The sequence below is a fragment of the Oncorhynchus keta genome, chromosome 4, assembly GCF_023373465.1.
Source record: "Oncorhynchus keta strain PuntledgeMale-10-30-2019 chromosome 4, Oket_V2, whole genome shotgun sequence".
Lineage (NCBI taxonomy): Eukaryota > Metazoa > Chordata > Actinopteri > Salmoniformes > Salmonidae > Oncorhynchus > Oncorhynchus keta.
The window spans coordinates 51,624,944-51,640,071 of NC_068424.1; the positions used below are offsets into that span (position 1 = coordinate 51,624,944).

At 44.3% G+C, this 15,128-nt stretch overlaps 1 protein-coding gene across 1 annotated transcript in view; it reads left to right on the top strand.

The window, feature by feature from the left end:
• LOC118377254 (disks large homolog 3-like) overlaps nucleotides 1-15,128 on the top strand; it is a 132,438-nt gene that overhangs the window by 27,437 nt on the left and 89,873 nt on the right. Inside the window, exon 5 of the mRNA XM_035764121.2 lies at nucleotides 6,737-6,847. Within this exon, the coding sequence (XP_035620014.1) occupies nucleotides 6,737-6,847 (111 nt within the window). The remainder of the gene's footprint in view (nucleotides 1-6,736; nucleotides 6,848-15,128) is intronic.

Here is a 15,128-nt window from a genome sequence, read left to right on the forward strand (position 1 = left end):
AGGACAAACCAACAATTTACTGAAACATTTGTTTTATTTTTATGTATTTGTCATTTCTGTCCCCTTTGTTGTATATGCCTCGCTCCCTCATAGCATAAACCATTTATTTTGAGGGCAAACAAATGAACTATTTACACAACATTTTTAACCTTGTGTGTATGTGTACACTCTTTGAAAAAAGGGTTCCTAAATGGTAATTTGTCTGTCCCCATAGGAGAACCATTTTTGGTTCCAGGTGGAACACAGAAGAGTTCTAACTGGAACCAAAAGGGTTATACATGTATACAAAAATGGATCTTCAAAGGGTTCTCCTATGGGGACAGCTAAATAACCATTTTAGGTTCTAGATAGCACTTTTTTTCATAACAATTACAGTTGATGTCGGAAGTTTACATACACCTCAGCCGAATACATTTAAACTCAGTTTTTCACAACATTTAATCATAGTAAAAATTCCCTGTTTTAGGTCAGTTAGGATCACCACTTTATTTTAAGAAAATGAAATGTCAGAATAATAGTAGAGTACCCACCCTAGTCACACCATGACCAAACCAAAATATATAGATAAACAGATATGTGGTCTCCCGGCTGCAAACCTGAACCTATAGGGGAGGGTCCGGGTGGGCGTCTACCCTCGGTGGTGGCTCCGGTTCTGGACGCAGCCCCCCTCCTTACGCTGATCCCTCCACTTTTGTGGAACCGGACCGTGGAGGTTACGAATCCCTTTGGCCCGGCAGTCTAGGGGGGATAGTATCGAGACCCGTAAAATAACTCATGCAAAGTGTAATAGTGACAAAGTAACGGTGAGAATGAAATAACCACAGACATCTAATATCTACCGTCAAACACTCAGGGTTTATTTGTAAACACACGGTAAGGGGGGCAGGAAAAGGGGCTGAGCTGGACCCAAGGAAAGAAACAAATATCCAAAAATACCCCTAAACTAGACTAGCCTACTTCAATACAGCTAACTAACTAACCAAAAATACAGTGGGTGGTCCGCCCAGTTCTAACTAGTGTTTTTAACTAAGTTTACCTATGGGTAGTGTATGCCCATGGGCGACTTGTCTTGGTTCCCCCTTTTCCCACCATCAAACACCATAACAAAAACAATACTCACAGGTGGGGACAAAGTGATATGGAGGTGCTCAAACAAAAGAGAGCTCAATACATAAAGAGTGTGAGATAGAGAGACATAGTAGAAGAGAGTGAAACACAGACAGTGTGACAAATCTACAGACAGATGGCATTGACAGAGAGATTGAGCTCCAGAGGAACCAACTGAATGGGTTTTTAAACCAAGAGAAAGGGGATGTGATAGGGTAATGGAAATAGGTGTTTGGGGACCGTCGCCGCGAGACCCCGGACTGGGGACCGTCGCCGCGAGACCCCGGACTGGGGACCGTCGCCGCGATACCCCGGACTGGGGACCGTCGCCGCGAGACCCCGGACTGGGGACCGTCGCCGCGAGACCCCGGACTGGGGACCGTCGCCGCGAGACCCCGGACTGAGGACCGTCGCCGCGAGACCCCGGACTGGGGACCGTCGCCGCGAGACCCCGGACTGGGGACCGTCGCCTCGAGACCCCGGACTGGGGACCGTCACCAGAAGCTCTGGAAGCGCCGGAAGCTGTGGAGGCGCACTGGAGGCCTGATGCATGGGACCGGTACAGGTGGATATGAATAATCTGCTTGGACTGGCCGACCAAGAAGTTAAGACGGAGCTGGACCTGAATTCGGCAAGTTTGCTGTATCCTGGGCACATGTACATATGACAGTCCTCATACAGAGATTTTTCAGATGCCCAGCTTAAATCAGGTTGCAGACCAGTTAACTCGGCCTAAGACCCCTAGACTTTGCGACTGCAACAATATTCGCAGGCTAGTTATTCGGTTTCATAACACGTTCATGGCTGCTACTTGTTCACAAAAAGCTTAGTGTGTGTGACCCTACTGACTGAGAGTCAAGCCTGGAGAGAGGAACTGAACTGAATGACTGGTTATATAAAGATTCCATTCGCAGAATTTTAAAGCATTTGTTCTCTCTAGGAATTCCCATATGTACCTCCTAGCTTAAACTATTACACCTTAATAGGAATACACTGTAGTGAACCAATCATTTTTCTGCCATAATCAGATTTTCATTCCTCCAATGATTTACAGTCAGATTTAACGCTCACCTGACAGATATCATTGTGCAAAACCCTCATCTCCTTGGCCCATGCCAAACACACACTGTGGTCACACGTCACATCATGTCAAAAGCTTTATCCAGAGACCTAGTGCCCCACCCATCATTCCTCTGATACACCCTGGTGCTGCTTACAACTAAATCCTCCGCACATGTTCCCCAGCCCTCCCTCCCTGCATTACAGCTGGTCACCATGTCACTAGTACAGTGGAACTGTAGCTAATGTTACTAGTGACAGTGTTGAGGATTGGCGAGCCCAGCCCTAGCCCCATACCCAGCCCCACCCTAGCCCCAGCCCCATACCCAGCCCCATCCCCAGGCCCGTCCTCCGGCCTGGCCAGTGTGGGCTATATGTAGGGAGGCCGCAGCAGTGGGGACTAGTGGATGGGACGACTCAGTGGATGGCCAGTGAGGAGGCCCTAACAGTGGGGGCTAGTGGAAGGGACAGCTCAGCTCAGTGGTTGGCCAGTGAGGAGACCCTAGCAGTTGGGGCCAGGGATGCGTTTCAAGAATTTGTCACATGCATAAGTACAGTAAAATGCCTTTCTTGCATGCTCTAACCCCAACAATGTAATAATTTATAACAATGTGATACTAAAAATAACAAGATAGAACAAGAACATATACAAATAAGAATAAGAACAAGACGATAAAGTAAGGATAGCATATACAGGGTCAGTTCCAGTACAATATTTACAATGCGCAGGGATACTGTAGTGAGGTAGATATTTATATTTTATATTTAACCTTTATTAAATATATTTAAGAACAAATTCTTATTTACAATGACGGCCTACCCTGGCCAAGCCCATGACGACGCTGGTCCAATTGTGTGCCGCCCTATGGGACTCCCAATCACAACCGATTGTGATACAGTCTGGAATCGAACCAGGGTCTGTAGTGACACCTCTAGCACTGAGATGCAGTGCCTTAGACCACTGCGGCACTCGGGGGCCCTGTATAGGGGTAAGGTGACTAGGTATCAGGATATATGATAAACAGAGTACAGCAGCATATATGATGATTGTATGTTCCTGTGTATCTCAGTTGGTAGAGCATGGCACTTGCAACACCAGGTTTGTGGGTTTGATTCCCACAGGTGACTAGTATGTAAAAAGTATGAAAATGTATGCACTCACTACTTTAAGTCGCTCTGGATAAGAGCGTCTGCTAAATGACTAAAATGTAAAAGTGTGTGTGTGTACAGAGTCAGTATAAATGTGTGTGCATATTATGTGTGTGTGTGAGCAAATGGAGTGAGTGTGTGTATGTGTGTTGGGATATCAGTGTGTGTAGTGTGTAGGGCCCTGTGAATGTGCATAGACACAGTGCAAAGTAAGAATAAAATACAAAGGTCAACTCAGTCTGTGTAGCTATTTAGCAGTCTTATGGCATTGGGTTAGAAACTGTTCTGGAGCCTGTTGATGTCAGACTTGATGAACCGGTACCGCTTGCCATGCGGATGCAGAGAAAACAATCAGTGGCTTGGGTGGTTGGATTCTTAACGATTTTCCGACCCTTCCTTTCACACTACCTGATATAGAGGTCCTGGATGGCAGGCAGCTTGGTCCCAGTGATGTACTGGGCTGTCCACACCACCCTATGTTGCACCATGCGATCGAGGGCGGTGCTGTTTCCATACCAAGCAGTGATGCAGCCAGTCAACATGCTCTTATTGGTACAGCTGAAGATCGTTTTGTGTATTGGAGGGCCCATGTCAAACCTTTTTAACCTCCTGAGGGAGAAGAGGCACAGTCATGCCTTTGTCACAACTGTGCATGTGTGTGTGGACCATTTTAAGTCCTTAGTGATTTGGACACTGAGGAACTTGACCTGCTCCACGGCAGCCCCATTGATGTAGATGGGGGCATGATCACCCCCCTGTTTCCTGTAGTCCACGATCAGCTCCTTGGTCTTACTTAGGCCCTAGTAGTGGGGTCCAGTGAGGAGGCCCTAGCAGTGGGGGCTAGTGAATGGGACAGCTCAGCTCAGTGGCTGGCCAGTGAGTAGGCCCTCATCAGCATTCGAGGCATGCTGTCACCTGTGTGGAGGATGGGAGGGAAAATAAATGAGTCTGCAAATTCACTGATTTGGTGCAGAGAGGCAAGTGAGGGGGATAATAGCTTCTGTAGAGATGGAATGAATGAAACTGGTTAAAAGAGGGGGATACTTGGGAGGAAGAGGCCTGATGGAAAAGTTGAATATATTAGGTTATCATTGTGCAAAGCTGAATCTAGTTTGTAGCTCAAATGTGATTCCAATGTCATACTTGTGTGATTTGGTCTATTTAGTTGTCATTACTTGTTGTTTGACTGTTCAAGTTTGAAATAGGAATGTTTCTAATGAATACTGCATGCTGTTTGTTGACTCATGGTAAGTCATTCATAGACTCATCATTCAACCGTGCGTGCGTGTGCTTTTGCAGTGTGTTCGTGTGTGCTTGCGTCTGTGAACACTGCATTCGTGTGTGTACGTGTGTCTGTGACTGCATTTGCATGCATGTGTGCGTGCTGTGCTTTCGTTTGTGTGTGTGTGTGTGATGAGTGACCTGCCAGTGTTGCCGAGGGCGTCCACCTAGCTGTCATTATTAGACAGAGGGGTCAGCTGAGAGGGCAGGGGGCACCCTCAGCCCTGCTTGTGTCAGTTGACCTGCCTGTCAGCACTGCCATGTGGGAACAGAGCTGCCGAAGCAAAACTCCCTTATCATCTCCCTTATAACATATTCAGACTCATGCAGCGACACATCTACATGTCTGGTTAAAGTACGGAACAGCAATGACAAAACATCTACAAGCATTCATTTGAAATGTATTTATTCAGCCTTTACTTAACTAGGCAAGTAGGCTACGAACAAATTCTTATTTTACAATGGCGTCCTGCCACGGTCAAACCGTCCCCTAACCCGGACGACGCTGTAACAATTGTGCACCGTCCTATGGGACTCGGATCACGGACGCGTGTGATACAGCCCAGGATCGAACCAGGGTCTGTAGTGACACCTCTAGCACTGAGATGCAGTGCCTTAGACCGCTGCGCCACTTGGGAGCCCTTTTTACGGGACGACGGATGTGTTTAGCCTGCATGCTTCTATGAGTGTAGCGTGTCTATTATACACAGATCAGGACAAAGAACCCGCTGGCGCCTTGATCATCAATGCAATTTTGTCAAGCACTTTTTGTGACCTTGCGTCAGTCAGTCTAAGGCACTCCATGGCCTGCTCTAAAGGCTGCCCTCTGCTGTCTCTTAAGGGTCTGTGCGGGTTAAGCTGTGGCATTACACTCAACAGCTCGAAGGTAGGAAAAGCCTCCCTCTCTCTGTCAGATCTAACTGCCGCTTTGAATAATACATACGTAGTGTGTAAGAATCAATAGCTGCCAACGTCCTTATATCATTTCATACAGTTACAGTCTTTAGGCTACCAGTCTGTCCTGTATGAGCCTGGAACATAGTGATTACTCCTCCTCTCCTGTCACTATGTATTGGTTGAGTTTTCATTTCTCTTCACTATGATCCCATTGTTTGTCATGTTTAGTAGATCTTTGACAGTCCAGTTTATACTCTGTCTTTTCTCCATTGGTTCTGCGGGGCACCGGTGACTGTTTGCACAACAAATATCAGTCAGTCAATGCTGGTTAGCAGAGAGGCCGACAGAAAGTGAGCCCAACGGCTGTATTACTCAACCTGTACCATCGCAGATGGATGTTGCCTTGATTAATTTTAAATGTTGCTACAACAATGGCCATGTTTACGTGCACACCAATATCCTGTTATTCGTCGGGATACTCAAGTATTCTGTTTTTGAGTGGATGCATATAAACATCATATCCCGTTAACAATAACCCGAAATAAGCTCGTATCCCAGTTTTGAGGAACCCGAATAAAATCCCTGGGATAGGCTGAACTTAAACGGGATACTGTGGCATGTAAACTGTTGTTTTTCGCAGTCTGCGCAAGCTGTTTCATATACTATCACCAAGTGTGGACACTGACTGTAGGCCTCACATGTAGCCTATTATAATATTAACTCCTGCAGAATTAAGTGTTTCTCGGGAACAGGAGTGGAGAAATATGATACATTTATTTATTTAATCTTGAGGAAATGTGAATGCGTGCTTAGCTTTTTTTCAGCAACATAAATGCTGACCGTATTTCACTTTTAACAAGAATATGCATCCAAGATGAACTGAAATACTATCATAAACATGTTTGATTGTTTTCACAGCTTTTCATTTCTGTAAAACCGGTCGAGAAACTGATGTCATTTGGAAATTTTGCACTGAAAATCTTCCTGGTCCCTAAACATCTTTGCTCCGTGGGAGAGAAGTAGGAATGAAAGAGAACTTTACTGATGTCAACTATATTATTGACGATGCATTCATTCTATCGATTTATGACATTATTCTGGTGAGCAAGGCTTTATTTTGTGTTCTAGAGCATCAAGAAATGACCGAAGATAAATTTCCTGTATCTAAATAGCCTACCTAATGTCGGAAATGATAAGCAGAAAAAGTTTTGGATCTATTTCATCCTGTGTGTCAATCCTACAGAACTCTGGGGAGGAGGGAGTGTCGCAGGTACGAGTGACCACAAGGAGGAGCCCTCAGAAGGTGGAGCGTGTGTCGGTGCTGGTGAGCTGCTCTCACATCGAGACACCAAAGGTCAGTCACCAAGGGGTCAAATGAACGCTCCATAACGTAAAAGAGCCCAAAAAAGTTTCACCCAATCAGTGTCTCTCTCACATATCCTCTCTCAGCCTGCTCAACGAGTCGTCACAGGGCTGCCCTTAACGTCCTGAGATGTTTGTTATTTTTCATTAAGCTCAGTGACCTTATGAACATATTTATAATCAGAGAGGGCATTACAGCGCATGCATCACACGGACTCACAGAACTATCCCAGCGACTCAAATCAGTGATATTAGTTGTGATGACACAACCACCACAGCCTTTAGTACAATTCATCCTAATGTTGATATGAGAATATTCAGGGTTGTTGTAGATTTTGCTGATGTGGATTTCTGAAATTCGACATATATTTAGCATTTTCGATATTTGGGAAGGTTGAGGCTGAAACATTGCTTAGTTTAGGTTCATTATGTCAAAAATGGAAGTGGCAAGCATGTTGACAGCTGTTTCAACTCAATATGTCAACACGGGGCAGATAATGGGGCCTGGTATTTCATGGTATTTAGCTTCTTAAAACTTGGCATGCTGTCATATTTTCAAATGTATGTTTGTCAGTTTAGACTATGTAAATCATGCATGTATGATGAATCATCAACGATTGACAATATGATTATACTGTATATCACTCTCTTTTCTGTATACATCAATGATGTCGCTCTTGCTGCTGGTGATTCTCTGATCCACCTCTACGCAGACGACACCATTCTGTATACTTCTGGCCCCTCCTTGGACACTGTTAACTAACCTCCAGACGAGCTTCAATGCCATACAACTCTCCTTCCGTGGCCTCCAACTGCTCTTAAACGCAAATAAGACTAAATGCATGCTATTCAATCGATCACTGCCCGCACCTACCCGCCCGTCCAGCATCACTACTCTGGACGGCTCTGACTTAGAATACGTGGACAACTACAAATACCTGGGTGTCTGGTTAGACTGTAAACTCTCCTTCCAGACTCACATTAAGCATCTCCAATCCAAAATTAAATCTAGAATCGGCTTCCTATATCGCAATAAAGCATCCTTCACTCATGCTGCCAAACATACCCTCGTAAAACTGACCATCCTACCGATCCTCGACTTCGGTGATGTCATCTATATAGTAGCCTCCAACACTCTACTCAACAAACTGGATGCAGTCTATCACAGTGCCATCCGTTTTGTCACCAAAGCCCCACAAACTACCCATCATTGCGACCTGTACTCTCTCGTTGGTTGTCCCTCGCTTCATACTCGTCGCCACATCCACTGGCTACAGGTTATCTACAAGTCTCTGCTAGGTAAAGCCCCGCCTTATCTGAGCTCACTGGTCACCCGCGCAGCACGCGCTCCAGCAGATATATCTCACTGGTCACCCCCAAAGCCAATTCCTCCTTTGGTCGTCTTTCCTTCCAGTTCTCTGCTGCCCATGACTGGAACGAATTGCATAAATATCTGAAGCTGGAGACTCACCTCCCTCACTAGCTTTAAGCACCAGCTGTCAGAGCAGCTTACAGATCCCTGTACCTGTACATAGCCCATCTGTAAACAGCCCATCTATCAACCTACTTCATCCCCATACTGGTATTTATTTATTTTGCTCCTTTGCACCCCAGTATCTCTACCTGCACATTCATCATCTGCCAATCTACCATTCCAGTGTTTAATTGCTATATTGTAATTACTTCGCCACCATGACCTATTTATTTCCTTAACTTACCTCATTTGCACTCACTGTATATAGACTTTTTGTTTTCTTTTGTTCTACTGTATTATTGACTGTATGTTTTGTTTATTCCATGTGTAACTCTGTGTTGTTGTATGTGTTGAATTGCTACTCTTTATCTTGGCCAGGTCGCAGTTGCAAATGAGAACTTGTTCTGAACTAGCCTACCTGGTTAAATAAAAATAAACGATACCGGGACGACGGATGTGTTTAGCGTTATTCCACGATACCTTAGAATGCAGGGTTGTGACTCACCTGCTATCACACAGCCCCTGTGTCTGTCTTTCAGGGAAGGAGGGAGGGAAGGGCAGGCCTCCTGTCCATGTTCCCTACTACAACAGTACAGTACTATGGCATGCCTTGTTTTCACATGCCTTCCCAATCACAACATGCCCAGCGGCACATGGCAGCAGAATGCCCGCAGATGCTGGCTTTTCAGCTGAGCCGAGAACTAGTGCAAGGGGCGGGGGGAGGGGAGGGGGCTGCTGCCTGGGTTGAGACACGGTGATACAGGATCACTGTGCTCGTATGATAATGTAATATCTGCATAAAACCACTGTGACAGTACAGTTAGACTCAATGGTGTTCAGTGAAGAGCTGGGTCTGGATAATAAGAAATGGGTGTGTATAGTGTTGAGTTCATCTCTCTCGCATGGAGAGAGGGAGGGAGCCGAGGAGGTGGCAGGGGAGGGTAGGGATGGAGTGAATGAGCGAACGAGGGAGGAATAGAGTGAGAGAGTGGGGGAGGATGGAGAGAGCGAGGCGAGGGCCGCTGCAGTGCAACGCGCAGTCAGAGCTGGAACGGACACCCAGAGCTCAGCCTACCTCGGGTTGCCATGGAAACCACATTCCTCCTCCTGCCTGCATCCCTACAGACTGTTCTGACTCTCTCTATTTTTCATTCCTTCTTTTGCATCTCTCTTTTATTCCCAGTCATACTATAGACACACAGATGCATATTAAAAGATGTACATCTACAAATGATGCTGTATTTATCATGGATCACATGATTTAGATACATTTGCTGCATTTACAGATGTGATTCTGCATTCTCATACATGGATACACACACTCGTCATTAATTCTCTCCATCTTTCTTTCTTTCTTCCTCCCTTCTTTTCTGCAGCATGCTACAGTCATTGACTTTCTTGACACTCACAAGGTGCCTATCTCTCTCCTGTGTATTCTGCCATATTCTGTCACTTAGCACCCCCCCTCTCTGTCTCTCTGCTTCTAGCCTGTCTCCCCTCACCTCCCATTCATCTATCCCCCATCACAGCTTTCTCTGTGCCCCACACCTTACCTATCCAACACCCCTACATCACCACTGACACTATTCTACTGACTTGCCATGTTCCTTATGTTTTCCTCCAACCCTGTTTCCATCCCCCTTCTCTATCTTTCTTTATCTCTCTCCCTCCCTCTTTCTGTCTCCTCTTTCTTTCTTTCTCTCTCTCTCTCTCTCTCTTACTCTCTCCCTCTCTTGCACTCTCTATCTCTCGCTCCCTCTTTTGCTCCCTCCCTATCTCTCCTCTCTTACTCTCTCCCTCGCTCTCTCTCTCTTACTCTCTCCATCGCTCCTCTCTGTCTATCTCTCTCTTATTTTCTCAATCTCTCCAACTACCTCACTCTCTCTCCCTCTATCATTATTCTATCAGTGGGATGTGCTGTGTTGGTGGAGCAGCTGTTCTCTGCCACTGTGGCCTATTAATAGGAGTCAGAGCCGTGGAGCCTTTGTTTCCTGTCTCTGTGTTTCTGGTACAGCAAACTGTCGCCTTCTTGGCAGGTTACATTGTGTGTGTGTGTGTGTGTGTGTGTGTGTGTGTGTGTGTGTGTGTGTGTGTGTGTGTGTGTGTGTGTGTGTGTGTGTGTGTGTGTGTGTGTGTGTGTGTGTGTGTGTGTGTGTGTGTGTGTGTGTGTGTGTGTGTGTGTGTGTGTGTGTGTGTGTGTGTGTGTGTGGTAGCTCTACTAGCCCCAGTCATACCTCCACAGGTCAGAGTATTTCATCATGGACCCACTCCTTCCTTGTCTTATGTCAATTCCTCTGGATACATTCCTATTGTCCATGTTGACTATATCTGCTATACATTAAGTTGTTATTTCTCATATTCCTGGGGAGATGTCTTGCTATATATCTTTTCTTCTGAGGAGGATACAGGTTGATAATTCTCTGATGTAGAGTTTCATCCTGAGAGAGAGGGACCTGTGCCTCTAGCCATCTCCAAGCCTCCCTGCAGTTAATTAAGACAACAGGAGAGGATCAGGATGGGTTATGGTGTGACTGCTCCTTTAAGACAACAGGAGAGGATCAAGATGGGTTATGGTGTGACTGCTCCTTTAAGACAACAGGAGAGGATCAGGATGGGTTATGGTGTGAGTGCTCCTTTAAGACAACAGGAGAGGATCAAGATGGGTTATGGTAGCAGTCAACGAAATTTTGTCTGCCGGTGATTGTCAAACAAATATCTGTAGGTGTCACGATAATTGGCTGTTAATTAACATAAACACATTTAGCATCTCCTGGCTTCCACTACAAGCCATTTTAAAAAGTAAATAAATCCATGTAATATAGCCTACACCTTCACAATAAATCCATTATTTATTTTAGACAGGTCTAAAGACTCATGATGTGAAGAAAATGTAGTCTGTTTCAGAAGAAAATAATAGTAGACTCTGAATTGTCCTTATGTTAGGTCCTGATGTGGCTATGCCAAATGGCTGTGGGCTACACTAGTTTAGCAGATTTGCTTATAATTCCGTGGCATTATTTTATATTATTTTATAGTATGAAGAATACAATTGAACAAAGCTGAATAAACTCTAAATATTTTCTCCCAAACGATTTGAGGGAGTGCACACAACACTATTCTGTGTTGAGCGGTGAACAAAGGAATAGGTACTCCTATATGCTTAATTTAGAGTTATTAATGTAACTTTAGTTGTTCGACAAACGTTGGGCTATATGTTTTGATGTTTAATACATTGTAAGGCTACATGATGAGACATTAACGATGATTTGAAAAAAGTTGCTTGAAAAGCATGAGTTCTGCTTTTTTTGCGCAGGCTGTACACGCTCCAATAGTCTCTCATTCACAATTTGACAAGCACTTGGATTTCACGGTAGCATCCCCTTTGTGGCCGTAATGCACCCTAAAGAAATCCATGCCTTTTGCGACCTGGAGTGCTGCGTTGTGCCCTTCTCCCTAAGTGTGCTGCACAATCCGAAGCGTCTCTCACTCACACGGCTCTCCGTCACGTGATTGGGTCTTTCTCACAGCCTAAAAGTTAAGACAGACGCATCGGGATGCAGCTGCATTTGTCCTTATCCAATTCCGAGGTGCATATTGAAGATATTGGAAGAACTGTCCACATTTACATTTCATTAGCCAACAAGATGAGTAGGCCTAACAAACAGCAAAAGTGCTAGCCTATGTCAATATACTATCTTCCATAGTACAAAAGTTGACATTCTATTCTGTGTGAGAAATAAATATTCCAAACATAGTCTGGGACAGTTGTGGGATGTGATAGATCCCAAATTAATACAACCACAAGCATCAAAACATATTTTTTTATGCAATGTGGCTGACGCAACAGATCAGAATGTTTAGCTTAAAATGTTGATAAACTATTAGGCTATTTCTTCACATTATAAGTGCAGCAATGCGTACATGGTCGTACATGGTAGTAGGCTATAAGCACGAATGTTCCATTAGTGGAAAACACCACTATCAAAAGTGACCACAAATGCGATTATTATTATTTTATTATAAAGGTGCATTTTTATGGCCAAAATGTTCTTCCCAAAACTTTAAACTCACATGCTGCTTATATATGCCAGTTAGGCTCTACACCCCTTGTACAGCAGATTAATATGCTGCATTTTAAGAAGTTATTTGTCCACTTTTAGTTGTGATACAAACCTTATTAAAACATATAGGCCTATGGGCTAGGCTACATGAGGTGTGTGACTGATTGAAACAAGACTGATTCACAAGTCATAATATATCATTCACAAGTGATAGGCTAATATTGTCACCCATCAGACTAATCTTGATTTAATCTTGTATTTACAAATACAGTGCGATTTACAGCTGTAATCGCAGCAAAAGGTGGTGCTACAAAGTATTAACTTAAGGGGGCTGAATAATTTTGCTCGCCCAATTTTTCAGTTTTTGATTTGTTAAAAAAAAGTTTGAAATATCCAATAAATGTCGTTCCACTTCATGATTGTGTCCCACCTGTTGTTGATTCTTCACAAAAAAATACAGTTTTATATCTTTATGTTTGAAGCCTGAAATATGGCAAAAGGTCGCAAAGTTCAAGGGGGCCGAATACTTTCGCAAGGCACTGTACTAAATAATATGTGTGACATTTGTTTTGATTTAGAATGGACCATTATCATGCACCTGTATCAAAAACAGGGGCAGCAGGAAAAAATACATGTCATCTATGTACTTAAATAGCGAATGGAGGACGTTTTTCCCCTGTGGTTTATTTTCATGCAAGCCAGTTAGGCTATACCCGCCAGTTAGGCTATACCCCTGTTGTAAATATAAGCACTGTGCTTAAAGGAGGGCATTTTACTCTGGTTTATGGGAGGGCTACAGCAGATCCCACCTCACAGCACCCCCCACATCTGGCTGTCATCCTATTGTCACCTAGCTCTCACATCCCCCATTACATAAACCCACCTGGAAGACCCAACACTCTCCTCTCTCTCTCTTACTCTCTCTCTCTCTCTCTCTCTCTCTCGAATAGTACAATATGGCCTTTGTCTTGCGTATCAAATATGATGGTACAGGAAAAAATACAAAATAAAGTTTTTTTTTTTTTTGTGTTATCTTTTACCAGATCTAATGTGTTATATTCTCCTACATTCCTTTCACATTTCCACAAACTTCAAAGTATTTCCTTTCAAATGGTACAAAGAATATGCATATCCTTGCTTCAGGGCCTGAGCTATAGCTAAATTTGGGTATGTCATTTTAGGTGAAAATTGAAAAAAAGGGGCATGTCCTTAACCTGTGATTTAAAACCATATATCACAGGTCTCCGATTTTCTTTTATCAAGAGTTGCCAATTTCATTTCAGAAGATAAATTCCCTAATACTGTTGAAACAGATCTTCCCAGAAGTCCCCAAGCCTTTAATTGGACACAGTGTTTACATATGTGTGCACAAGTATACACATGCACACACACAAATAATGCTCAGTGTCTGAGATAAATTCATACTTATTCATTAATAAGGGCTATATCTGTTCCTGGTTCTACTCTTATTCTCCAGGTGTTCTCATTTGTTGACTTCTGTAACCGGAAAAGCCTTGGTTTCATGCATGTTAACATTAGAAGCCTCCCCCCTAAGTTTGTTTTATTCACTGCTTTAGCACACTCTGCCAACCCGGATGTCCTAGCCGTGTCTGAATCCTGGCTTGGGAAGACCACCAAAAACCCTGAAATTTCCATCCCCAACTATAACATTTTCCGACAAGATAGAATTGCCAAAGGGGGCGGAGTTGCAATCTACTGCAGAGATAGCCTGCAGAGTTCTGTCTTACTATCCAGCAAAAATCCACCTTTCCAGAAACAAGTCTCTCACCGTTGCCCCTTGCTATAGACCACCCTCTGCCCCCAGCTGTGCCCTGGACACCATATGTGAATTGATTGCCCCCCATCTATCTTCAGAGCTTGTGCTGCTAGGTAACCTAAACTGGGACATGCTTAACATCCCGACCATCCTACAATCTAAGCTTGATGCCCTCAATCTCACACAAATTATCAATGAACCTACCAGGTACAACCCCAAATCCGTAAACACGGGTACACTCATAGATATCATCCAAACCAACTTGCCCTCCAAATACACCTCTGCTGTCTTCAACCAAGATCTCAGCGATCACTGTCTCATTGCCTGCATCCGTAATGGGTCTGCGGTCAAACGACCACCCTCATCACTGTCAAACACTCACTAAAACAATTCAGCGAGCAGGCCTTTCTAATCGACCTGGCCCTGCTATCCTGGAAGGATATTGATCTCATCCTGTCAGTGGAGGATGCCTGGTTATTCTTTAAAAGTGCCTTCCTCACCATCTGAAATAAGCATGCCCGTTTCCAAAAATCTAGAACCAGGAACAGATATAGCCCGTGGTTCACTCAAGACCTGACTGCCCTTGACCAGCACAAAAACATAATGTGGCGTACTGCATTAGCATCGAATAGCCCCTGTGATATGCAACTTCTCAGGGAAGTTAGAAACCAATATACACAGGCAGTTAGGAAAGCTAAGGCTAGCTTTTTCAAACAGATATGTGCGTCCTGTAGCACAAAAATGTTCTGGGACACTGTAAAGTCCATGGAGGGAATAAGAGCACCTCCTCCCAACTGCCCACTGTACTGAGGCTAGGAAACAATGTCACCACAAATAAATCCACTATAATTGAGAATTTCAATAAGCATTTTTCTACGACTGGCCATGCTTTCCACCTGGCTACCCCTACCCCGATCAACAGCTCTGCACCCCCCACAGCAACTCGCCCAAGCCTCCTCCA